The 26,233-nt window shown below is 32.7% G+C and overlaps 1 protein-coding gene across 1 annotated transcript in view; it reads left to right on the forward strand.

The window, feature by feature from the left end:
- Positions 1 to 26,233, forward strand: part of MSH2 (mutS homolog 2) — a 60,981-nt gene that overhangs the window by 29,165 nt on the left and 5,583 nt on the right. The window contains 7 exon segments of the mRNA XM_051975224.1: positions 4,062 to 4,171; positions 12,483 to 12,606; positions 15,561 to 15,711; positions 17,995 to 18,092; positions 20,993 to 21,238; positions 22,457 to 22,661; positions 23,589 to 23,836. Coding sequence (XP_051831184.1) covers positions 4,062 to 4,171; positions 12,483 to 12,606; positions 15,561 to 15,711; positions 17,995 to 18,092; positions 20,993 to 21,238; positions 22,457 to 22,661; positions 23,589 to 23,836 — 1,182 coding nt within the window.

The raw sequence follows: 26,233 nt of genomic DNA on the forward strand, positions 1-26,233 counted from the left end.
TTATTGAAGAAAATATCTTTTAACTTTTTTGTTACATGATGTTTGTTACCTTTAAATTTGCAGGTTTATGTTTGTGCACATGCTAGATTTCTCTCTCTGATTTAACTCTTACAATTTAATTTAATTAACCTCTCCAGATTTTAATTATCTTTAAAAAGTAGCAGATCAAATGCCTTTTTTCCATTAACATTAATTAATATTAAGGTTTGCATGAAAAACATTGTTGTAGGTGCTGAGAAAAGTTATATTCAAAATTTAAAGCAGACATCCTTCTCTCATGGAGCTTACAGCCTAGTGTGAGTAGGAAAGCAAAAATAACTACTCTGTAAAATATATTTGTATTAATTCCTTTCTACCCTTTACAATATAATTAACACAGTGTTAAAAGGCCATCCTTATACCTTGTATGTATTTCTATGCAGAAATTACTTTGTATATTCTGCATCCCTTTTATTCCCTCCCAATTCGCCTGAACATATAGGCAGTTAATAATTTATTTTAACAATAGTACTAGCAGCTACGCCCCTTTTTGGGCTTAATGAATGATAAAATTTTGAGCTTAGATTCATTAACACACATCTGTGTGAATGAATCACATTTAAAAATAATTCATTGTCTGATCAAGGTTATATACTCTGCTGTGTTTTCAAGTGTGAGTTAGTTTTTCATGAGAAACGATTCACAGAGTTTATTCAAGCCTTTTCCCTCCTAGAATAAGAAACATGATTCCTATTTATTATATGATTTAAGTGATTTTTATTATGACAGTAACAGTAGCCAGCATTTATATAATATTTTATCATTTGCAAAGTCATTTTAGAAATATCTCATTTTCTCTTCACAACAACCTGGGAGGTAGGTGGTATTATCCCATTTTACAGATGAAGAAACTGAAGTAGATAAGTGAAGTGTCTTGCCCAGAATCACATACTCATTAAGTGTCTGAGACTATATTTGAACTCAGATATCCTGTCTACCACATCTGGGCCACCTAGCTAGCTGCCTTTTTTGTTATACAAACAAAAAGGATAAAACTAAAAATTGGATTACGTGGCCACAAGCCTTTGATTATTACTTATTGACCAGCATTATCTTAGATCTGCAGTTGTATTCAACCCATTCAAGACACAATACAATTTTTGTCATCTTGGTCTTTTGGGGGAAACTGTTGGCTTTGTTTTACTACCATAATTCATGCCTTTCCCCTGAGCATAAAGGGAACTCAACATTTTTGTACTGTGTCAATTTATAAGCTGTTGATTGCAGTAATTTTGTGAGTTTGGGAATTGTTCACTTTGTTCTTGGCAGCTCATGACAATTATTAATAGGAAGGAGTGGATAAAGGATTTCTAAAGCACTTCTAACCCTAAATGTTTGATCTTCCCTTCTTATGCTTTATCATATTGTAGAAATGACTGGGTTTTGAAGATAATACTCTTGAAATGCAAGATCTTCCAGTGTGTCTGCCAGACTTAAAATAGGATCCAGAGGTTCTGTATCATTTTATAATGGCTAAGTGGAAATAAATAAGTGAGGCTTATTATCAGAAAATTGGATATAATAATTATTTTGGTCACAGCATGGAGGGTTGGTATTCTGTGTATGACAAGGGTACTTGTACAATTTTTTATTATTTTTTATTAATAATTAGCAAATTAGTAGACTTTTTTTTCCTACATTGACATCTAGTTGTAACTTGATGATTAGTTTAAGTGCAGCTTCTTGCCTTATTTTATATGATCTTATCAAATGAAATGTTTTAAATTCTACAGGCTGATGTATGCCTGCCTTACTTAGCTATTTGTATAGTAACATGTCTGGCAATTTACAGATAAGCATGTTATGAGATACACTAGTCTCTATTTATGGGTACGTAGGTGGCATAGTGAATAGAGTGCTATGGAGCCTGAAATCAGGAAGACTTATCTTCCTGAATTCAGATTTGGCTTTAGACACTTAGTAGTTGTATGATCTTGGGTAAGTCACTTAACTGTTTACCCCAGTTTCTCATCTGACAGAATGAGCCAGATAAGTAATTGGCAAACTATTCCATTGTCTTTGCCAAAAAAACCCCCAAAAAACCAAATGGGGTTATATGAAAAATATAAGACGTGACTGAATGACTATAACAGAAATCTGTATTCTACATAAGTTCATCTGAAACCCATATCTTTAGTTAAGGCCATTTATTAGCTAGTTATATTAGCCAAAAAAAACTTGATTTTTTTCAGTCAACATTGCAATTGTCTATTTGAGCTTAAGCCATTATTTGGGGCATTCAAGATAGAGGAGGCTTTATGGAATATTTTTGTTTCTAAAAAGTTGCATGTAAAGCAGAGAAGAAAGTCTTGTGGAAGACATATATATTCCACACGAATTTATGGGAAACATAGAAAGTAGAAAGAAAGAAAGTTCTTATATTATAAGAATATAAGAAATAATAAAGAAGCCACAATCTTAAACTATCTAACACCATAAGCTCAATTTAAATATGTCATTCCCTATTTTCCCCTTATCTCCTCCCTTTCTTCGCTCCCCTTCCCCCTTTCTTTCTCATTCACACACAGACACACACACTCACAGAAATAACTATCAGTGAATCAGATTCACTAACAGAAAACTTTTTTAATCTAAAAAAAGATTAGAGATCAGAAGTGTTAGAATAGATAATATTGACAACATGATATTGAAAAGGTTTCATGTGAATAAAATCAATGAAGCTAGAATAAAAAGGGGAATTGTTAATTGGGAGAGGGGGAAATCTTTGCATCTAAAATCTCTTAAGCGTCTCCAAGCTAGCTAGTTTATTAACAGTTGTATATAGTGCTTACTATATGGCAGGCCTTGTGCTTTACAGTTATCTCATTTTAGCCTCACAATAACCCTGGGAAGTAGATGCTATTATCATCCCCATTTTACTGATGAGAGAACTGAAGCAATTGGTTGTTTGCTCGTTTAGGGTGACATAAGGCTAGTGAATGTCTGAGGATAGATTTGAGCTCAGGGAGTTTATGTTTCCTTAGCAAATTTGATGTCTGGCTTGTAATTTTTTCTGTCCTTTCCTAATTAGCTAATGTTAGTTGATGCCTAACATATATACAGTGTTTACTATGCAAGCAAAATAATTGTGAATGTGTAATGGGGATTTGCTATTTCTTTAAATTCTTTTTATAAGGTGATTCCCCTCACCCTATCTAACCTCATCTCATCTCCACACAATGAAAGTAAGAACTTGTATTCTTCAAATATTTAAACAAGGAAATAAGGTATACACTAGTTCATTTTAACTGAGAAAACTATATGAAGAGAAATGGAAAGAGATGAAGTTATAAGCAATTTTAAGTATTTACTATATGATAATCATTGTGAGGTAGTGTGGTTTTAGATTGTGGAGGGCATTTGATGCCATGATTAGGAATTTAACTTTTGTTTATACGATGAGTGGGAACCATTTATGTGAGATTTTTGAGAATTAAAGTGACTAGGAAAAGTATGTAGGAAGCTATTATAAGAGTTTATAAGAACCTATACTAAGATATATAACAGTGAAGATCGAGAGAAAAGAGCTAGATGTATGAGATGCTATTGAGATTGAATTAATAGGATTTAATAACTGATGAATATAGAAAGTAAAGGAAAGGCGAGAGTCATAGAATATATTAGAAGAGAAATGAAAATTGACATTTTCACCATCATTCCAAAGTTGTTTTTCTTGTTAAATATCTGTGAGATTATTGTTATAACTTAACTGAAATCTGAATATGGCAATATTCACAATAGACTTGAATACCATATGAATGAGGCAGATCTTAATAGTCCTAAGACCATTAGCCTCTTTGAGTCTCAATTTGGAGCCTCAGTTCCCTATATTCAAATATCTCCAAAATAAGAAAGCAATCTCCATAGTAATATTTAAAGAATTGTTTGGCAAATTATCAAAAACTACATAGATGTGCCATTACCATGTGATTCTTATTAACTTTTTTTATGGTCTGTACTGTTATTTATGTGGTGGTGTTTTTTTCCTCTTAAAGAAACAATTTTTCCTTTCTCATTTGCAGGAAAACACCATTCATTGTTGTTGGCAATCTTCGTAACACCTTTGACTGATCTTCATTCTGATTTCTCCAAGTTTCAGGAAATGATAGAAACAACCTTAGATATGAACCAGGTATGCATTATAGTTTTGCAAATTAAAACCAGAATATTTTGAATACTTATATTTTTCCATTAGCTAATTTTGTCATTTCTGAATATTAGTTGTAGGACTGTTGTCAACCAGAGCATTTAAGATGATTAAACAAGTTAGGAAAAGTCACCTTTAATGACAAAGTAGTTTTACTAGATATCACCTATACAGAAGCCAGAAAAGTAAATTGGAGTTAGGTATCACAGATGTGTAGAAATCTCAGAATGTGAGAGAGGATTTTTTTTTCCTAATTAGAAAAAATATATAGATACAGAAAAAAAAAATAATATTAGAAAGCTGGTGTATAAAAAAATTGAAAACAAAGGAATGGTGGAGATAAACCAGAAAGAATACTTGAGAAAGTATGAAATCATTTATTTCTTTTCAGTGGAATACTGATCATTAGGTAGTTGTGAGCATAATTGTTGAAAACAGAAGTGGGAAAATCAAACTGATTTTTGTAAATGTTTCAGCCAGTATTAAAATTTGCATTGCATTACAAGAATGTTTCAACTAGGATTCCATTTTAGTCATATCTTCTTAACCTGAATCTATGAGATTTTCCAACAGCAGTTCTTTTTTTCTTTTCTTTTTCTTTTTTTTATTAAAGCTTTTTATTTTTCAAAACATATGCATGGACAATTACATTCATTACATTCATTCAATATTAGCCCTTGCAAAACTTGTGTTCAAATTTTTCCTTACTTCCCCCATGCCCTCCTTTAAATGGCAAATAGTCCAATGCATGTTAAATATAATATATATACATCTAATAAGTACATATTAAATCTAATTATGCATACATATTTATACAGTTATTGTGCTATACAAGAAAAATCAAATTAAACCAATAAAAAAAAGAAGCAGCTGCAGCAGCAAAATAAAATGCAAGCAAGCAACAACAAAAAGAGTGAAAATGCTGTATGTTGTAAGCCACATTCAGTTCCCACAGTCCTCTCTCTGGGTTAGATGGTTCTCTTCATTACTGAACAATTGGAACTGGTTTGAATCATCTCATTGTTGAAGAGAGCCATATCCATCAGAATTGGTCATTGTATAATATTGTTGCCGTGTATAATGATCTCCAGGTTCTACTCATTTCACTTAGCCATCAGTTCACGTAAGTCTCTCCAGGCTTCTCTGAAATCTTCATGCTGGTTGTTTCTTACAGAACAATAATATTTCATAACATCCATATACCATAATTTATTCAGTCATTCTCTAATTGATGGGCATCCATTCAGTTTCCAGTTTGTTGCCACTACAGAAAGGGCTGCCATAAACATTTTTACACGTGGATCCCTTTCCCTCCTTTAAGATCTCTTTGGGATATAAGCTCAGTAGAAACACTCCTAGCAGCAATTTTTATTTAAAATGGAGTCGTTAAAAATACTTAATATTTTAAAAGAATATTCCTCTAAGTTATATATATTCTCCATATGTATTACCTTAAAATACAAGCAGATTTTATTGAATATTAATTAATTTTGTTCTATAGCTTTTAAATTATATTCATCTGTAATACTTCAGGATATATTTAAAGGAAGTTAAATATAAAATGTTAAAATTACTATGGCATTTGACATTTTAAAAAACTGTGATTTTATATAATTATTTCTTTGAAATGAGCCTGTGGGACATTCATGTTCTTGTTTTTAGATATGACAACATTTTGATCTGCTACTTGATGTATCCATTCCAGTTTTTTTAATTAAATAGGAGGAATTGAATTAATTGGGGATTTTTTCTGTAAAGATATTTTTAAGATTTTTTTTTTTTAAGCAGAATTTTTCAATATAGTCTGAAGTACCTAAAAGATGTTGCTCTTCTCATAGTATTAAATTTTTATCTGTTTTCTCTGAGGTTTCTAATTAATATATGGATTTGTTTTTTTCTCAGCTTTCCTGAAGTTGAATAGTTAGTTAAATGCCAAAGTAAATTAATTTCTCTTTTTCTGATGTAGTTTAACAAAATTTCTTAAGTTCATAGTTTGTCTTTTTTAAAAAAAATTAATACTTTATTTTCCTCCAGTTACTTGTAAAAAACAATCTTCAACATTCATTTTAAAAATTGAGTTCCATATTTTTTCCCTCCCTCTCTGCCCATCATTGGGAAAGTAAGCAATTTGACATAGGTTATACAAGTGTAATCATGTAAAACATTTCCATATTAGTTATGTCATAAAAGGAAAACATAGTCCAAAATAAAAACCCAAGAAAAATGAAATTAAACAAAAACAAAAACCTTTGATCTGTATTCAGATTTCATCAGTTCTTTCTCTGGGGATAGATAGCATTTTTCAAAATAAGCCCTTCAGATTTGCAGAGTTGTCTTGGATCATTGTATTACTTAGAATAACTAAGTCATTCACAGTTAATCATCTTACAGTATTCCTGTTACTGTATACAATGTTTTTCTGGTTCTATTTATTTCATATTGCATTAGTTTATATAAGTCCAGGAATTTCTGAGAGAATTTGACTCAATAATATTGCATCACAATTATATATCACATATTGTTCAGCCATTCCTCAATTGATGGGCATCCCTTCAATTTCTACTTCTTTGCCACCAGAAAAGAACTGCTATAAATATTTGGGTATAATTCCAAGTTATTCTATATAATGGTTGAATCAGTTTATAACTCCACCAATCGTGCATTAATGTCTCAATTTTCCCATATCCCTTCCAACTTTTATCATTCCCCCTTTCTGTCCTATTAGCCATTCTAATAGTTGTGAGGTAGTATCACAACTACTTTTTAATGTGCATGTCTCCAATCAATAGTGAATTAAAACATTTTTCCCTACATGGCTATCTATAGTTGTGATCACATCACCCAAAAACTGATTATTCATGTGTTGTGGGTTTTTTTTTTGTTTGTTTGTTTGTTTTGTTTTTATCATTTGTCAGATGGGAAATAGTTTCTATTTTCATAAATTTGACTCATTCCTCTATTTGGGAGATGAGGTCTTTATCAGAAATTTGCTTCAAAAATGTTTTCAGTTAGGATTACTGTTTCCCTTCAGTTTATTCTGTTCTCTCCTTTTACCCTGTCACTTCTTTAAAAATAAAAAAAAGTGTTTTGCTTCTCATTATTGTCTTCTTTTACCCTCTCTTCTTTGAGGAACCCCTTCTATTCCAAACCCCCAGTACTCTTTCTCTTTTACTTTCCAGTAGGTTAAGCTAGATTTTTATGCCTAATTGAGTGTGTGTGTTATTCCCTCTTTGAGCCAGTTCTTATAAGAGTAAGATTCAAATGTTTCCTATCATCTCCCCCATTTTTCTTTCTACTGTAATAGCTTTTTCTTGCCTCATTTATGTGAGATAATTTATCCCATTTTACCTCTTCCTTTCTCCCAGTACATGTTCCTTTCTCACCCCTTAATTTTATTTGTTATTAATTTATCTATTCAACTCACCCTGTGCCCTTTGTCTGTATGTACTCCTGTCTACAAATATCATCTTCATACATAGAAATGTGAATAATTTAATCTTATGTCTCTTATGAGTTTCCTTTCCCATTTGTTTTTTTATGTTTTTCTTGAGTCTTGTATTTGGAAATCAGATTTTCAATTCAGCTCTAGTCTTTTCATTTGGAATGTTTGAAAGTCCTCTATTTCATTGAATATCCATTTTTTTTCCTTTTGATTAAATTCAGGTTTTGCTGAGTAAATGATTCTTGGTTGTAATCTTGGTTCCTTTGCCTTCTGTCTAGAATATCATGTTTCAATCTCTCCTCCCCTATGAGGTAGAAGCTATTAAATCTTGTGTTATCCTGACTGTGACTCCATGATACTTGAATTGTTTCTTTCTGCAACATTTTCTTCTCAACCTGGGAACTCTGGAATTTTGCTATAATATTTCTGGGGAATTTTCATTTTGAGATTGCTTTTAAGAGGTTATTGGTAGATTTTTTTCAATTCTAGTTCTCAAAAGATGATGTCTAAATTTTTTTTAAATCATGCCTTTCATGTAGTCCAATAATTTTTACATTATGTCTCCTGGACCTATTTTGTAGGTCAGTTGTTTTTCTAATGAAATATTTCATATGGTCTTTTTTTTTTTGTTCTTTTGGTTTTGTTGTTTCTTGATGTTTCACAAATATCATTAGATTCCACTTGATTAATTCTAATATTTAAAGAATTAATTTTTTTGTACCTTTTTTTCAGTTTGGCCAATTATATTTTTTTAATGAGTTCTTTTCTTAAGCAGATTTTTGTCCCTCTTTTTCCATTTGACCAATTCTGCTTTTTGAGGGTTTTTTTCTCTTTGTTGAATTTTTATATATTTCCATTTGGCCAACTCTATTTTTCAAAGAATTCTTCTCTTTGGATTTTTGTATCTCTTTTGCCATTTGATCAAGTCTGTTTTATTACTTTCTTCAGTATTTTTTTGTACCTTCTTTACTAAGTTTTTGACTTGTTTTTCATGCTTTTTTTTCCATCACTCTCCTTTCTCTTGCCATTTTTTTTCTCTCTTATTTGATTTTTATAATCACTTTTGAGCTCTTCCCTCTCCCATAATCTGATACCAATTCATATTTTTCTTTGAGTCTTTGGATGCAGAAATTTTGACGTTTTTAAATCATCTGATATATGTTTTGATCTTTCTTGTCACCATAGTAGTAACTTTCTATGTTCAGAATTTTTTTCTGTTATTTTCTTATTTTTCTTGACGTTTAACTCTTTGTTAAAGTGGGGCTCTGATTCCAGGGTGGAGGACACACTGTCCCAAACTTCAGGGGTTTTGTACAGCTGTTTTCAGAGAAATTTCTAGAGACCTATAAGTTTTCAGTTCTTTCAAAGTGGTATGATCTAAGGAGAGATGTGTTGACTACTCTCCTGGCTTCTGCTCTGGTCTGTGAGAAACCAAAAAAACTCTTTTCTATCCCTGGAACTGATAAGAAAGTCCCTGCTCCACTGTGGCCACAAGATCTGATATATTAATGTTCCTCCTTTCTTTGGGACTGCCACCCAGAATTGCAACTGGGATCTGAGCATCCTGCCCTGACCCCACTGCCAGCAAAGAGGTCCTTGTAATCTTCTTCTAGCTAGTTGTTAGACTCCCTCTTGTTGTTTGTGAGATGAGAACTCTGGAAGCTGCAGCTGTAGCTGCTTTTCATGGCCTGTTCCTGATTTGCTGGAATCTGGTCTTCACAAGTGTGGTCTTCATTAGACTGCAGTCCACTGTCACCCTAGTACGACAAACCTTTCCTGCCTAACTTTTCAATTGTCTTGGATGGAAGATTGTTTCACCTGGGGATTTTTGTGGCTTTGCCACTCCAAATTTATTTTAGGGCATTGTTTGAAGATCTCTGGAGGCATTTGGGGGAAAGGGTGACTTTTTGCTATTATTTTGGCTTTGTCCATAGTTTCATGAAGAGCTGTAGGTAACAGTGCTTCATAATATGAGCAGCTTACTTCCTTTTTTCACAAGTAAGACCCAATATCACATTCTTATAAGTCATGTTATTTACATTAAAGAGCTTTAGAGAAATTGTAAGTTGTGTGGAGACAGATGTTGAGTCCAGATTTTCCAACTCTCAGCATGTTGTAAGATGGTATTTTTTATTGACATATATCTTCTCACCCCCATTTTTTAAATCAGGAATTGCTCTCATCATTGATTGGTTATCATTGCCTCCATTAAATGTTGTTATATATAATTCAGCATATCTTTGAAAGAATCTATAATTTGTGCCTGCTAGAATACTTCAGTATAATTTTTATTTAACATTCATTTACATCTTTCCTTTAAACAACAGTACCTTTTCCTGGTCATTTAGATCCCATGATTGTCCTGAAGAAAGCCATTTTTCTTTAGACAAGCATGTATATACCCACCAGTGGTAAGAGTTGGATTCCCTATCCCTTTTGAGTTGTTTTTAATTGACTGTTTCACTTTTTTTTTTCATTTAAAAAAAAGTTTACAATCTGGTCCCTTCCTATATTGCCAGTCTTCTTTATATATCTCTGTCCACGCCATATATTTTTTGTCAACTGTACTGGTCTACTTGGATTCTTCTGAAAGAGCATTTCATCTTCCATTTCCATGCCTTTATGCTGACTTTTTTCTATGTTTAGAATGTTCTTCCACCTTACTTTCACATCTTAAATCCTGGATTTCCTTCTGGATTCCATTCAAATGACACTTAATGTAGGAGGACTTTTCCAGGTCTTCAAGATACTAGTGCTATCCCTCTGAGATTATCTTCCATCTGTTTTGTATATATTTTGTACTTATTTATGTATTTTCCCCTGTTAAAATTGAGCCCTCTTGAATATAAGGACTATTTCTGCCTTTCTTTGTATACCTGTTACTTAGCATTACACCTGGCACATAGTTAGAGCTTAATAAATGCTTATTGATTGATTAATAGTCACAGTAACTAACCAGTGTTTTCATCAGTATTAAAATTTGTGTTTTACACAAGAATGTTTCAGCTAGGATTGTGTGTTAATTATCAACTCCTTACCTTGAATCTTTGAGATTTTCCAGTAGCAATTTTTATGTAAAAATAAAGTAATTAATATATAAAAATGTTATATAATGCACATCTATTTTTCCTATATATTTCTATAGCACTTATTGTTTTAGATACTATGCTAAGTGCTTTCCAGTTATTTCATTTGATTCTCATAACTTTATGAAGTAGGTGCAGTTATGATCCCCATTTTACAGAAGAAAAAACTGAGCAGGCAGGTTCACTGAGTTCCCCAGGGAAACAACAACTACTACATATCCAAAACTGGATTTGAACTTAGATGTTCCTGAATCTGGGTCCTGTGTACTGGAGATGAATTTAAAGGTGTCTTCTTAGTAATATGTAAAGTGACATTGATGGTGTGATAAATTTGTGTGTGAGAGACTTGTTTGGTATGTATTAATGGGGACTTTGGGATAGAAGGAGAGTTTTTAGCTGAGTATAAAACACCAGAGAAAGGACAGTCCTGGACTGGATCACATATAATCTGCTTTCTTTCTTTCTTTCTTTCTTTTCTTTTCTTTTCTTTTTTTTTTTTTAAAGAAAAATGGCTGCTTTCTTCTCTGTTTTAAGTAAACAGGGTGTTAAATATCTCCTTACACCACGTTTAGAAATTTTCAAATAGATGCTAATTGGAGCATTGGTCATGTAATTCCTAATCTAAGCTTCATTCAGATTTCTGAGGAAAAGCAGAATAGGCAGAAGTAGGTTGGCCTGAGCAAGTAATCACAAAAGTTTAGGGGGGCTTCGAAATGGGAATAAGTGCATCATCATACAACATCATAGTAATCCATTGGTGTTAGAGCCATGAGAATAGATGTGGTACCCTTTTGGCATTGATATTCCATAGAATAGAGGGCAAAGTTGGGGGTTTAAAAAGTTCTCAGTAAGCTAGAATGTTGGGATAAATCTAGTAAGATAAAATTTAATCATGAGAAATGGAAAACCTTATACTTGGATTTTTAACAGAAAAGGATCAAATTTTATAACTGCAAGTTGGGCAGAAATATGGTTTATCTAAAAGAGATCTGAGGATTTTTATAGACTGCACTGTGTGCTCAGATGTAGGTCAAAGTCATCGCAGCCAGGAAAACTAATGTGACTGGCTCCTTTAGCACCATTTTCTGGAATAAGAAGGTGGTTTTCTTGCTATACCTATCAAACCAATTCTAGAGTTTTGTGTTCACTTCTGGGCTTAGGAATTATATTGAGACCAGTGAACCCAGAGAAGGGTGGGCAGGATGATGAGCATCTTCAAGAATATTCCCTGAAAGGATTGACTGGGGAACTGCTAACATTTAGGCTGAAAAAGGCAACTCTTGAGATACTTGTGGAAGGGGAGTTAGAGTTTTTCTACTTGAGCCCAGAGGGCAGACTTAGGAACAATTGGTAGCAAATACAGAGGTAATAAACTTACCTGAAAAATAGAATGTGTTACTTCAAGAGGTGCCCCTTTCCTGGTGATCTTTTGTTGGGGGTTTGTTTTAGTGAGGCAATTGGGGTTAACTGACTTGCTCAAGGTCACGCAGCCAGAACGTGTTAAGTGTCTCAAGTTAGATTTGAACTCAGGCCCTCTTGATTCTAGGGCTGGTGCTCTATCCATTGTACCATCTAGCTGCCCTCCTTACTGAAGATCTTAAAGCAATTGCTGGTTAGACATTTTGTTGGTGTGGTAGGATTCTTACTCTGATGCAGATTGGGCTGGATGGCTTCAGAATTGCCTTTCCAAGTAGTAATGAGAAAATATTTTATTCTTAATAACTTCCTTCCTTTAGCTACAGTTTTCATCATTCTTTTGTTTTCACAGGTGGAAAACCATGAATTTCTTGTGAAGGCATCCTTTGATCCTCACCTGACAGAGTTAAGAGAGTCAATTACTAATCTAGAAAAGAAGATGCAGGCATCTTTAACAAATGCAGCAAGAGAGCTAGGTAATAAAGGGAGATGAGCTCACTGATAACATTTTAAAAAATTGGGAAAGAGAGTGAATCTGTGACTCTTTCATCTTGTTTGCTAGCACTCATTTGCATGATTTTATAGAATTATTGAAACCCATACATCATCTCATCTGTCCTTTCTTAATCTAGCTGGAGTAGTCATCTAAGTTAATGATTTCCACTGAAATTTAATAATCATGTGATGATCACGACTTAGGGGACATAGATTTTATAACTTATAGTAGTTATCATTATTTGAGAAGAGTGTACTTCTAGAAGAGAAAGCTTAAAATTTTTTAAAGGATATAAAGCTTCCTAAATTTAATTTTAATTTTACTCTTGGTCATTATCAAACCCAAGTTTTATTTTTCCATTTATTTTCTTTTTTTATTATTGTATTAGTTTAACAACTCCTAAAAGCCTGATTGAAAAGGAAAGTGTTAGGTTTTTTGGGAGCTCTCTGTAGACTTTTTGACAGTATGTAAAAATTTGTATGCATTGTCAACTGGGTAAAATCTATCCCTTAAAATGCAGAGAAATCCAAGCTAGATTGAAAGCAGGGAAATTTTATTGGGAGGAAAGTTGAACACCAATATGGAAGCCCTTAGCACAAAGTACAAAAGAACCCACAGCTCAGAAAAGTGGAAGAAATTTATGCTTGTAAACCACAAAGGGAAGGTTCAGGAAGGAGTTGGGGAAAAGAATGGACAGTCTTTCCAAGGAACAAGTGGACATAGAAGCAGGATATTTTGCAGGAACAGTTGATCACAAAGCTAGTTGAGGTGGTGGAGGGTAAGGGGTGCGCAGCTCACCAAAGTCAGCTAGCAAACACTAGCAAAGATGTCTGGGAGTGAGCAAGACTTTGACTCAATGAAGGCTTCTTTTTAGCAAACAGACTTACTCTGTGTCCACTGCACCTACCTGTTAAGATAACTCATAGAAAACAGATATATTAATTTCATGGCTATTTCCACAGTGTTATAATGAAACAACTCAAAGTTGTTTAAGAAATAGTAAGAGAGATAGGATAGATAAAGAAAGATACAAATAATAAGAAAGATATACCACTACAGTTCAGTTTTTTGCCTCCACATATACATATCTTTATTCTACTTGGAGAGTTTTCAGTAAAACTTTAGTTTTTGACTAGACAGTTTCCCATTCCATCCACTATCTATTTTCCCTCTTCCAACATTCATAAATCATTGATGATGAGCTACATTTCATAGTGTTCAGAATAATGTAGCCATCCATAGTTATTAGTAGTTCCTCATACTGAATAATTACCAATAAAGATTATATGTTCTGTTAAAATCTAAATAAGAGATTTTTATATTAATAAAATTAAGTTTTAAAAAGCCCAAGTGTTAGCACTGTGGGTTTGACTTTAACCTTTCAGTGCATAACTATCATGATTTACCTCTAATAAATAATAATCTATAGTATACAACATAGGAGGGAACTTATAATCTAATGTAGGTGAAATAGAATTTTCATTTATATTCCAAATATTTCAAATGATCCTTCTTTTCATTTGAAGTTGAATCTTTAAATGTAAGGTTTATAGAAAAGCCTAGGGTAGAATGACCTGTCCCAAATAGGTTTGAAATTAAACCCAAACTTTAGGGATATGTTGAACCAAAACTTGATTTATTTTCTTGTATATAGGCAAGAAGCGGAGATGTTCAATTATTTAGGAATGGAAGAATTCTGCCTGCTTCTCAGCCCTCTCTCCCTGTTCCTTTCTACTATTCCATTTAATTATAGATGACCTGTATAGCACTTTATAAACCTTAAAGTGCTATATAAATACTAAATATCATTATTATCACCAGTGATATTAATAAGGAAACCTTATTTTGTATAGTTTTAATTCCAAAACTCTTTTCCAAGGCCAGATAATAGTTGATACTACAATCCTAAGTAAAATGTGTAGAGAATATCCAAGAGAAATGCCAAGAGGGGAAAGAAATGTACAGAAACTTCTTATAATATAAAAATAGTTAAGCAAAACCAAACTGATGAAGTGACCATATTTGACAGAGTTTACTTTGTTCTATACTTGTGATTCAAATGTAGTATCTATCTACCAAAGGGAAATGTGTCATGTTCTGTTTTCTGGAACGAAGACTGATTATTGTGATAAATTTGAGTTTAGTTGCTTTTAATGTGTTCATTTATGTTATATACTTTACTTCCCATTTCAAGTCTTCAGCAAACAGACATTGAGGAAGTACCAATGGTATCTAGACATGATAATTCAATGCTACAAGAGAATAAGATCAGGTTAACTGAGTGCCAGCTAGGTATAGAACTCTTTATGTGTGTTGAGACAAAATTTAACCTATAAACCCCAATAGGTCCTGCTTTGGAGAAGATTTCAGTTTAGAGTAAAAGACTTAGGGCTAAGACTTAGAATATTTGAGCAGTAAACTTTATTGACATTCTCTAATTTGGCCAAATCATTAAGCCCTCTAGATGTTTGTTTCCTTATCTTTAAAATAAAAGGGTTTGAATATTTGACAACATGTATTCATGAATGATCGATGGAAAAAAAAAAAACACCTAATCCCTTCACTATGACATGTGATACTTTCTTATAATTTAAATTTCTAAAGGTTCCTTAAATCACAGTTGTAAGTATAGCTTGAACAACCAGTTGACTCATCCAATTATAGAAATTGTCACTACTGTAGATTATTCCCATGAGAACTTATTGATTGGAAGTGATCTATATATCAGACTCCAAATTGTGTTTTTTAGCTCTTTGAATTGAGTAAAAGATGTTCTAGAAGGGAAGAAGAATTTGGGTAATTTTACAATTAAGTGATTTGTCTTGTGTTTGTTTTGGTTCACTTTCATTTATTTGACACATTTACATTTTTTAAAAAACCACTTTTCAAAGAGCATATTTCAAGTCTACTTTCTTTTTCTCACTTAATCCTAAGGCTTAGAACCTGGTAAACACATTAAACTGGACTCCAATGCACAACTAGGATATTACTTCCGAGTAACCTGCAAGGAAGAGAAAGTCCTTCGTAACAATAAAAACTTTAACACATTAGATGTCCAGAAGAATGGTGTCAAGTTTACCAACAGGTATGTAAATATGTATGTTTAAATTGCTGATTGTCAAGGTTTCAAGATTAAGTAACCGATTTGTTTCCTCATTTTATAGTGCTAGAAGTTGGTGTACATTGATTTTTTTAAAAGAATTTCTTTATTATGAACTTTGTAAAGTTCAATAGACATGAGTATTTCCTTTGTCAGTGTACCTTAAAGTAACTAACTATTCTTTAGGAATGTAAATAATTCTAAGAGGAGACACAGTAATAATTTTTTTTCTTACAGTCCCCTTGTCTCTTCTTGAATCAGTCCTCCATCTTATTCTTACCTCTTCTTTCTCTCCTTTGTTCCTGTTTAATGAAATATATATATTGTGTGTGTGTGTGTGTGTGTGTGTGTGTGTGTGTTTTGATTTCCCTCTTTTGACTTGTTCAGACTGAGAGGGAGGCTCAGGTGTTAGCCACTCTCTATCCCTTTTTTTGTTTGGCTGTAATGTTGCTGGGAATTTTCATTTCGGGGTTGCTTTCAGAAGATGACCAATGATTTTTTTTTTTTTTTTTTCGTATTTCTACTTTGAGGTCTGGGTGATTTTCTTTATTAGTTCAATAGTTTTTTTTTCTTTCAATATTATTAATTTCTTCTTTTAATTTTAGAATTTCAAGTTTAGTAATTGATTGGGGGTTTTTAATTTGGTCTTTTTCTAGCTTTTTAAATTGCAAGCCCATTTCATTGATTTTCTCTTCCTCTATTTTATTCAAGTAAGCTTCTAAGGATATAAAATTTCCCATTATTACCGCTTTAGCTGCATCCCACAAATTTTGGTATGCTGTCTCGTTGTCATTATCTTGAGTGAAATTATTAACTGTGTCTATAATTTGCTGTTTGGGTGATTTTTTTTTTCTTGAAATATTATATATAAGGTCTTTTGGTTATGATCTTTCACCTTATCCATTGATTTTAAATGATCTCTTCTTGAGCTATTTTGCTGGTCAATTTTTTCTGTGATGTATATTTTCTTCTGTTTTCAGTTTTTTGACTTTATTTTAATATTTATTTTTGTCTCATGAAATGATTTCTGTTTGTTCTCCCTATCTAAAGTTTCTCTGTGCTCTAGTTTTCCAAATATCACAATGTTTCTTTTTTTTTTTTTAAATAATAGCTCTTTGTTTTTCCAAATACATGCAAAGATAGTTTTCAGCATTCACCTTTGCAAAACCTTGTGTTTCATATTTTTCTTCCTTCCTTCCATAGACAGCAAGCAAACCAGTATAGGTTAAACATGTAGTTCTTCTGAACATAATTCTACAGTCATCATTCTGCATTAAAAAAATCAGACCAAAAGACCAAAAAAAAAAAAAAAAAAAAAAAAAGAAAGAAAAGAAAAAGAAAAAGAAAAACCCCAACCCCAAGCAAACAAATAACAACAAAGATGAAAATACTATGCTTTGATCTACATTTAGTCTCCATAGTTGTCTCTCTGCGTAAGGATGGCTATTTCTATCACAAATGTATTGAAATTATAAGGTGATATTTCTAAAGTCAAGGTCTGACCTTCTTACTCAGTTAATTTTGCTGGCTCCCTTTTAACTTCATGATCGGGTAGAAAGCCTTTTATCTTTTAATGTTCATTCAAAAATGACAAAAAGCACACTATTATTACTTGTATAAACATTTTAGAATTCTTTCCAAATCTGCTTCTCCCTAAACTTTATTCCATCTGTTTCTGTTTTATATTCTTTCCCATTTATATTCATTAAAAATATGATGGCACTACAGTATTCTCTCTTTGCCTCCAGAATCAAATATAAAATCTTCTCTTGCTTTTAAAGTTCTTTATGCCCTGGTCCCTTCCAACTTTCCTAGTACAAAGCAATCCAATGACTGGTTTCCTTGCTCTTTCTTGCACAGGACAGATGCTCTATCTCTTTATTTATTTGTTTTTAGTCTGTAAGGGGGCTTGTTTTTCTGACTTCAAGCAAAAAAAAAAATTCACAAACCAACATTTTTCATTGGAGAATTATAGTATAGAAACAAAAATTGGGTCTGGTGAAACATAATGTAAGCCAGAATTAAATTCAGTACACATTTACTAAATACTTAATATATTGGTTAGGCACTGTGCTGATTAATAAACTATGGCCGACCTAGCATTTTCCTTATGAGCAGCTCTTTTTGTTCTCTGAATTTATATCCTAATGTTCATTTGTTGACCCAGAGGGCAAAAAATCTTTTTGTTGATATTATAGCAAAATGAATAATGACAGTTATTCAAAAATAATTTAAGATTTGTCACATTTCTCTGATTTTTATTTCCAGCAAATTGGCTGCCTTCAACGATGAGTACCTCAAAATTAGAGAAGAATATGAGGAAGCCCAGGATGCCATTGTTAAAGAAATTGTCAACATCTCTTCTGGTAAATATAACCAAAACAATACCAGTAATTGTTTGAATACAACAACTTTCTTTAGCAAGAGAAATTTCTGTTTAGTGCACAAAAAGTAGTTTTTATAACTGAATTACACAGTGACTAGTTTGTGTTATGTATTAATAAGAGGAAAACAAAATTTTTAGAAAAATATAAAATTCGATTGGAGAGAAATTTCAAATAAAATGACTTTTAGGCAGCTTCCTTTTCAGTAGATTATGTAGTTGAAAGTGAGGCTATTTGTAGGAGAAAACTTGAAGATATATAGAAAGATTGCAAGCTTTTGTGAAACAGGTGGGGAAAAGATGACACAGAGAATTTTAGCTGTTTGCATTATAATCTATACAAAAAACTTTTCAATGATAATGTGTACATATATCAAGAACTGTTATGAGGGCAAAGCATATTTAGTAGAAAATCTGTGTTCACATGCTGCCTTCTAGAAATTAGGAGAAAAACAAGACCATTCTTCAGCACCTTGGGTTAAATCCCTTTTTCAGTATAAGAAAGGACTTGGATAAATGTCCCACATAGTGAATCACATGGATAGATTGGTGATCTGCATATTGGATGATTGTCCACATTGATGATATATCTTTAGTGGAATAGGAATCTTGAAACCACACCGCATCACAGACAAATTCTGGGGACCCTTTAAAATTGTAATTCTTGGACTTGGTTCCAGCAGCACTTGCACAGTCTGCCTCAAGAGGTTTTTGTTAGGAAGAAGGTATTTAGAAAGCTCTATAGGCATGAAAGGTTTTGAAAGCAACTCTGTAGCAGAGAGTGTATACCTTTAATATATATGACTCCAATCCTTTTTGATTATGAAGGAAATGCAAAATTGAAATTTATGTGTCATTTACATAAAGGGAAAATTTTATTTGCAGCCATATATACTATTCTATAGGGCTTTTGAGCTGAAAATTTGAAAATTCACTGAAGATTAAATTCCACATTATGGTTACTTTGTAATTAAGGAAAGTGGCATCAACTGGGATCTGTCATTAATATTTGAATATTGTCCTAACTAGGAGAATTATATACACTGTGCCTATCCCATTTAACTTTTTATTGAATATTCTAAAAAGGTAAATAGGGACTTTTTTCAATAAATCAGTTATGAAAGAAAGGAAAAGGGACAACATACTAATTATTATTCCATTTAAAATGCTTTATTTATGAATGACTTTTTTTTTTCAAATCAATCATATTTTATGTATTATTAAATAGACATTTATTACATAAGTTTCTAGCAGGATTATTTTTATTTTTAAATTTTTGGTGAGGCAATTGGGGACTTACCCAGAAACACACAGGTATGAAGTGTTAAGTGTCTAAGATCAGGTTTGAATTCAGGTCCTTCTGACTCCAAGACCATTGTTCTATCCTTTGTGTTATCTGGTTACCCCTATCATGGTCTTTTTAGAGAACTTAAATTAACAGATTTCTGTGAGTGTGGGCTTTGAGTACTCTTGGTTTTTTTGTAGTTTTATTATGTTTAAGAAAGTGTATTCGTGGTCTAAATGGATATAATTTCTTTTTTCTTCAGTTTTTAATTGACGTGTATGGTTTTTACATCTTTACTTTGAAACATCTCCCTCTCCCATCCCTATGTGGAATGTTATCCTTTTTAACAAAGATTAGAAAAAGCAGTTCAGTAAAACTCATCAATATAGCAACCAAGTCTGTTTGTTTATGCAGCATTTTGCACCTCTGCAAAAAAGAGGGAAGTACATCTTTTCTCATCTCTTTTTTGAGGTCAGGCTTGTTACTTATACTTATGTAATATTGAATTTCTATCTTTTTTTATTCTTTGTATATTGCTATAGTCATTGTGTGTTGTTTTCCTGAACTCAGAATTCTTTATATTTTATTTTATGGTATAATAATATTCTACTAAATTTAGTATAGTTTAGTAGCTGTTATTCAATCAAGGTTTGTTTACTCATTTTTAAAGCATTAAAATATATGTAAACCCCTTTGTGATAATGGGTTCAATACCCTCCTAGTTAGAGGAAGCAAGGCTTGGTGTCAGAAAGACTCGGCTTCTGGTTAGCTGTCTTGGAACAAGTCATGTACCCTCTTATTTCCTCAAACTTCAGTTTTTTCATTTGTAAAATGAAGAGAACTGAAGGGCCTGAACTTTGATGTCTCTCCTTCTCTCTTTCTTCCTTTTCTCTCTTTCTTTCTCCCTTTCTTTTTTCTTTCCCTCTCCCTTCTTTCCTCCTACTCCCTAGTGTTTAGAAAACACTCTTTTTATTTCCATTTCTCTTCCTTCCAGACAGAGCTTGGGAGTCATGACATTTATGAAATCTTCCCTTATTATTCATCTACTTCAAAGTAATTTTTCTCTTTTCAAATTTTCCTAGAGAGATTGGACTCTTAGACCCTATACACTTTACCTTATATTGTTATACTCATCTTTATGCATGTATCTGACACCAATAATAGATAATCCCCCTTTGAAGGTGATGACTTTATTTTTTATTTTTTTATCTTCAACATATTTATTATAATAAATGTTTGTGGATTGAATCAGTGGAAGTACTCAAATTGAGAAGATACTGAACTCAGGCATTTAACAGTAATTACTGAAAATTTTTTAATATTTTGAAATTTGTACATTACTGTGTGTGTGTGAGAGAGAGAGATTAATTTTTCTATTTCAAATTGATTTTTAGTCTTTTTTAAGAAAATAAAGTTGTTATAGTAAATAGGGGGGTTGATTACTTTATTTAGATAATGTATATAAATTTAGAAGTGCAAATTGAACTCAGATTGGGACAATTATGTTTTTTTTTTTGTTTGTTTTGCTTTGCTGTCATGTTTTATATTTATGATTAAACATTTTTTTGGGGGGGGGGAATTGTTTTTTTATTTTACAGGCTATGTAGAACCAATGCAGACATTGAATGATGTATTAGCTCAACTAGATGCAATTGTTAGTTTTGCTCATGTATCAAATGGCGCACCTGTTCCATATGTACGTCCAGTCATTTTGGAAAAGGGACAAGGGAAAATCATTTTGAAGGGTTCCAGACATGCCTGTGTTGAAGTTCAGGATGAAGTTGCATTTATTCCCAATGACATATACTTTGAGAAAAATAAGCAGATGTTCCACATTATTACAGGTAAAAATTTCATTGCTTTTCAGTTAAAAAAAATATATTAAATTTAATTTCTTTGGAAATTATTTTTAAAAAATTATAGCTCTTGATATTTAAACAAAAGCATATTGTTCGTTGTTGTTTTGAGATACTGTTTTAAAGTAGTTTGTAAGGGAATTCATGTAAAATTCTTGTTCAAGCATTTAAAAATTCCATGCCTTTGACCTCAAAACATTTTTATGATCTAGTACTTTGATTACCCAAGATGTTAGCTTTCTATTTGAACTTTTTATTATAGGGACATGCTGTCAAATAACTGAGTAAAGGATTGAGCAAAATCTAGGACATAAGTTTTAGGGCATTCACACTGTCTTTGTGATTTCAGTCATTAAACAGTACCCTATCCATACAGACCATATCTCTCCATAACATGAATGGGAGAGTCTTAATAAAATGTAAAATAAAAAAAGTATTGCAATTCAGCTCTGTTGTTTTAATTAAGAAATACAACAAGCAGGCCTCTTAATGATTTTGGTTTATAGAGGCAATCTCATCAGAAATTGAGATGCTGTTTCTTCACCACCAATCTTAGGACATTTCTCTTGTTCTTTAATATTTTATTTTTTTTCTCCTTTATTATTTTTCAAAGAAAAATGCATGGTTTTCAACAACTGGTTTTGGACTCAATCTCTGTTATATTCAGTCTATATTTTTCCTTTATATTTTGAAGTAGTAGAGCTTTATGTATCCATTTACATAAGGAACATTCTTTAATTACCTTGGTTGGTAATCATTGATATCTGCCATGCTTCCTTTTTCAGCCTTTAAATTTGTAAAATGTTAGATGAATTTTGCATGACTTTCTAGTCTTGCTAAATTAGGGAGCACACTTTCTAATGAGAATCCCCTCCCCCCCCTTTTTTGGGGGGGATGAAGCAATTGGAGTTAAGAGACTTGCCCAGGATCACATAGTTAGGAAGTATTAAGTATTTGAGGCTGGTCCTCCTGATTCCAGGACCTGTGCTCTATACACTACTACTCTGGGACACCATTCTTTAAGTCAGACATTTTACTTCTTTCAGATGATACTACCTGCACATTGTACAATATTGCCCTAATAGTAGAGAACTTGGAATTAGTTAGTTTTTAGTTGCATGGCTAGAATTCCTAGTCAGCTAACTTCTGTGTTTTATCTACCCACTTCACAAATTTTAATTGTCTTTTTTGTTTGTTTGTTTTCAGGCCCAAATATGGGAGGTAAATCAACATACATTCGCCAAACTGGAGTAATAGTTCTGATGGCTCAGATTGGCTGTTTTGTGCCATGTGAGTCAGCAGAAATGTCCATTGTGGATTGTATCTTAGCCCGAGTTGGAGCAGGTGATTGTCAGCTGAAAGGTGTATCTACGTTCATGGCAGAAATGCTAGAGACAGCTTCTATTCTCAGGTAAAGAGGTCCTAATTCTGATTTTTAAATCCTTTTTGAAATGGAAATATTGTGAGTGTCATAAGTATAAAGGAAACAAAGTTTAGCTCTCTCCCAAGATCTCCTCTCCTGAGCTTTCACCTCAAATATTACATTTGGTCCCTATTCTCCTGGCCCAGAACTCTACACAGATCTCTTGGCCCTTCATTCAGCTCAGAGGATTTTGAGGGTTTTCTAAAGGAAACTGAATTATTAGATTGCTATTAGTTAATGACTCATGGAAAAGTAAAACAAACACAGCTTGAAATGGATTAATGTTCAATCCCTGACTTTACATATATGGCAGACCCTGAGACACTTCTTTGTCCTATTGCCTGCCCTGGCTCCTCTCCCAATTAAGAATAAAAGGTTATTTCCTCTTAAATATTCTCACATGCATCTATGTGAAAGTATTATGGTTATGAAAATGCATTTAGTGGCTTGTGGTGAATTTCAGACTTTCTTGTATTGATTCTTAGTGACATGCCAGTTATTGTTGCATTCTGCTTTTTCTCACTATTGTGTTTTAATCTCGATGTTTTGGCTACCTGAAATGCCTTTCTCTATTCTCCCTAGCTGTTCAAATTCACCTGTTTCTTAAGACCCAAAAATAACTTATTTTGGGGTTTTTGTTTTTGTTTATAATAATCCTAATGTAAAGTTGCATCTATTTTCTCTTAGCTGCATTCACGGTTATTTTCTGTGCCTTTCATTTGGCATTGACCTACATGCTGTCTTGACACTTCTGTTGTCTTAAATTTTACTTTTTATGTGTGTATCTTATCTCCCCAACTAGATGGTAAGTTTTTCGTGGGGAGAAACTGTAATGCTTCTTTGTCTTTCACTTAATAGTATTGGCTTTGCTCAAAACTATGTTAGGGAAAAACTTAATGTGATTTTATTTCTTAGATCTGCAACCAAAGACTCCCTGATAATCATCGATGAGTTAGGAAGAGGGACTTCTACCTATGATGGATTTGGATTAGCATGGGCTATTTCGGAGTATATTGCCACTAAGATAGGTGCCTTCTGTATGTTTGCTACTCATTTTCATGAACTGACAGCGTTGGCTGACCAATTGCCAACAGTGAATAATCTACATGTTTCAGCATTAACTACTGATGAGACATTAACTATGTTATATCAAGTAAAGAAAGGTAAGATTGTGCTAATATTAATGGCAAAGCTGTTGTATGTCCTGTGTGACCTAGGGAAAAAGACTGCTCAGGAGCTTATCATCAATACACTAGACATTGTGCTAAGCACTGAGTATCTCTTCTTCTCCTTCCCCTCTCCCCCTCAAAAATAAATAAATAAATAAAAAAGAGCAAATGGCAATCTCTACACTCAGGAGTTAACATTCTACTGGGGAAGACAAACAGTAAGCAAACATATACAGTCAAAGTGTTTTCAAGATTAATGGGAAATAATGGAAAGAGGACCTAGCAGAACTCTGGTTCATCTATCTGCCTTTATATCCAGGCAAGAAGAGTACTCCCCAAATATAAATCAGATAAGGCCACTTTTTAGCCATCAGAGAATCCACAACTTCCCTTATCAGTGTTAGTAGACTATAAAGATCCTTGAAGACAGACTATTTTGTTTTTGGCTTAGTTTTACTAGTACTTACTGTATCACCAGCTAATGTTGGTATATAGTTAGCACTTAGTTGTTTATTGAATTTAAGTGAATTTTAAGTTTCCATTTGAATTACCTATTGAATAACCACAGTATTATTCCATCAAATTTACAGTTTGGACATTCCTCTTCTGCAGTGAAATTAAATTTAAACTTATCCATGATTTTTTTCCCATGAATTTTTTGATCACTTAAAACTGCAGAGAGGCAAAGAAGTATCTGAAATTATTTTGCACCTATCTTTTAGTGAATAACTTACCCTTTTTATGTTATTCCTTCAGTAAAAGTTGTCATTGTTACCTAATAAGATCTCCAAAATCATCAATGAAGTTAATTGCTAGGATATACTTTAAAACCTTATAGTTTACATTTTCACCAGTCTTCAGAGTAACTACTTTTTTTTTTTTTTTTTTTTTTTTTTTGCTGAGGCATTTAGGGTTAAGTGATTTGCCTAGGATCACACAGCTAAGAAGTATGAAGTGTTAAGTGTCTGAGATCAGATTTGAACTCAGATCCTCCTGACTTCAGGGCTGGTGCTCTATTCACTGTGCCACCTCACTTCCCCCAGAGTAACTACTTTTGCAAGATGTTCCATCAGGTAGCCATGTTTGTATTTCTTTATTGGTCATTTACAAACCAATAAGAGAGACAGATCATCACCATTTTCCCATTATTGTTGTGACTCGTGGTTCAAAGGTGATCCTTCTGAATGACTGTGTTTGAATTGATATTGTTGACATAATTACATGTATTTTTAATTGGAATTATTAGTATGGTCTATTAGGAATTTAAATCCAATTACATTGTTTTTGAGCAGTGCAAAAATATAAGTTGCAGATACTAAAAAGCAGCTTTTCCAAAAGAAGACTTGGTGAAAATAGCAATTTATGATTTTCCTTGTTACTGTTATTCTGTGGTACCTTGGAGAAGCAGAGATTTCATTGATGCAAGTATTTCTTCCGTCATTCCAGATTAAAACCCATTCATGCCTTGTAATGCTATATGATCTTTGTCACCATTCTCCCCATAAGTCATCCAAAGAGGATCTGTGCAGTTCTGGAAGCTTTCCTCTAGGCTCATCTCATTGATATCCCTCTTCACTATATGGCTCCCATCTGCTTTTGTAATCCTGTATTTTTTGGATGATATCTTTTATATTATCCTTGTGCATAAGTTATACTTAAAATATATTGTAGCTTACTTCCATCCACTATGCATATCTCCATTGCTGTTTGGATCATTCACTACTTTTGGATTACTTGGAGATTGGGATGTTTCATGATTCTCAGCTATGCAGCATTACTCAGAGAGAGCAGTGATGCTCAAAAGTGGTTTTATGTGTATGTGTCTCTGTCTTTGCCCAAATATTATGTCACAGGCATTTTTCCTCCATTTGGTTTTTCCTTTATAGTTTGTTGAACCTATTTCTTTTGATTAATCATGGGATCTTATTAAGAAAACCCTATAATGTTCTGCCTGGAGCATCATGTTGCTATCTGCACAGTGTCATCCATAAATACGAGCATCTAGAGACCACCATCATCAATAAAGAATCCTTCCCATTTTATCCTTATTCAAGTCAGTCTCTATGACAGTGCAGAACTTTTGGCGAGCTGTCTCTATTTTATACCTTGTAACTATATTTAAAAGGTCATTGAAAAAAGTTATCAGTGTCTTTACATTTATTAAAATGTCTTAGTCTAGATATTAAATTCCTTGTTAGAACAGAACTTTTTAAGGCTTTTTTCCTCTGTTGATTCAAAAACTTTTTGTATTTTCAGAAAGCAAGCATGGATCTTATATTATCTATACCTTTCCATTGAAAATGATAATTCTTTTTTCTTTCTTTCTTTCTTTCTTTTTTTTTTTGTATAGCTTTTTATTTACAAGATACATGCATGGGCAATTTGCTCATA

This window comes from Antechinus flavipes, chromosome 2, assembly GCF_016432865.1.
Source record: "Antechinus flavipes isolate AdamAnt ecotype Samford, QLD, Australia chromosome 2, AdamAnt_v2, whole genome shotgun sequence".
NCBI lineage: Eukaryota > Metazoa > Chordata > Mammalia > Dasyuromorphia > Dasyuridae > Antechinus > Antechinus flavipes.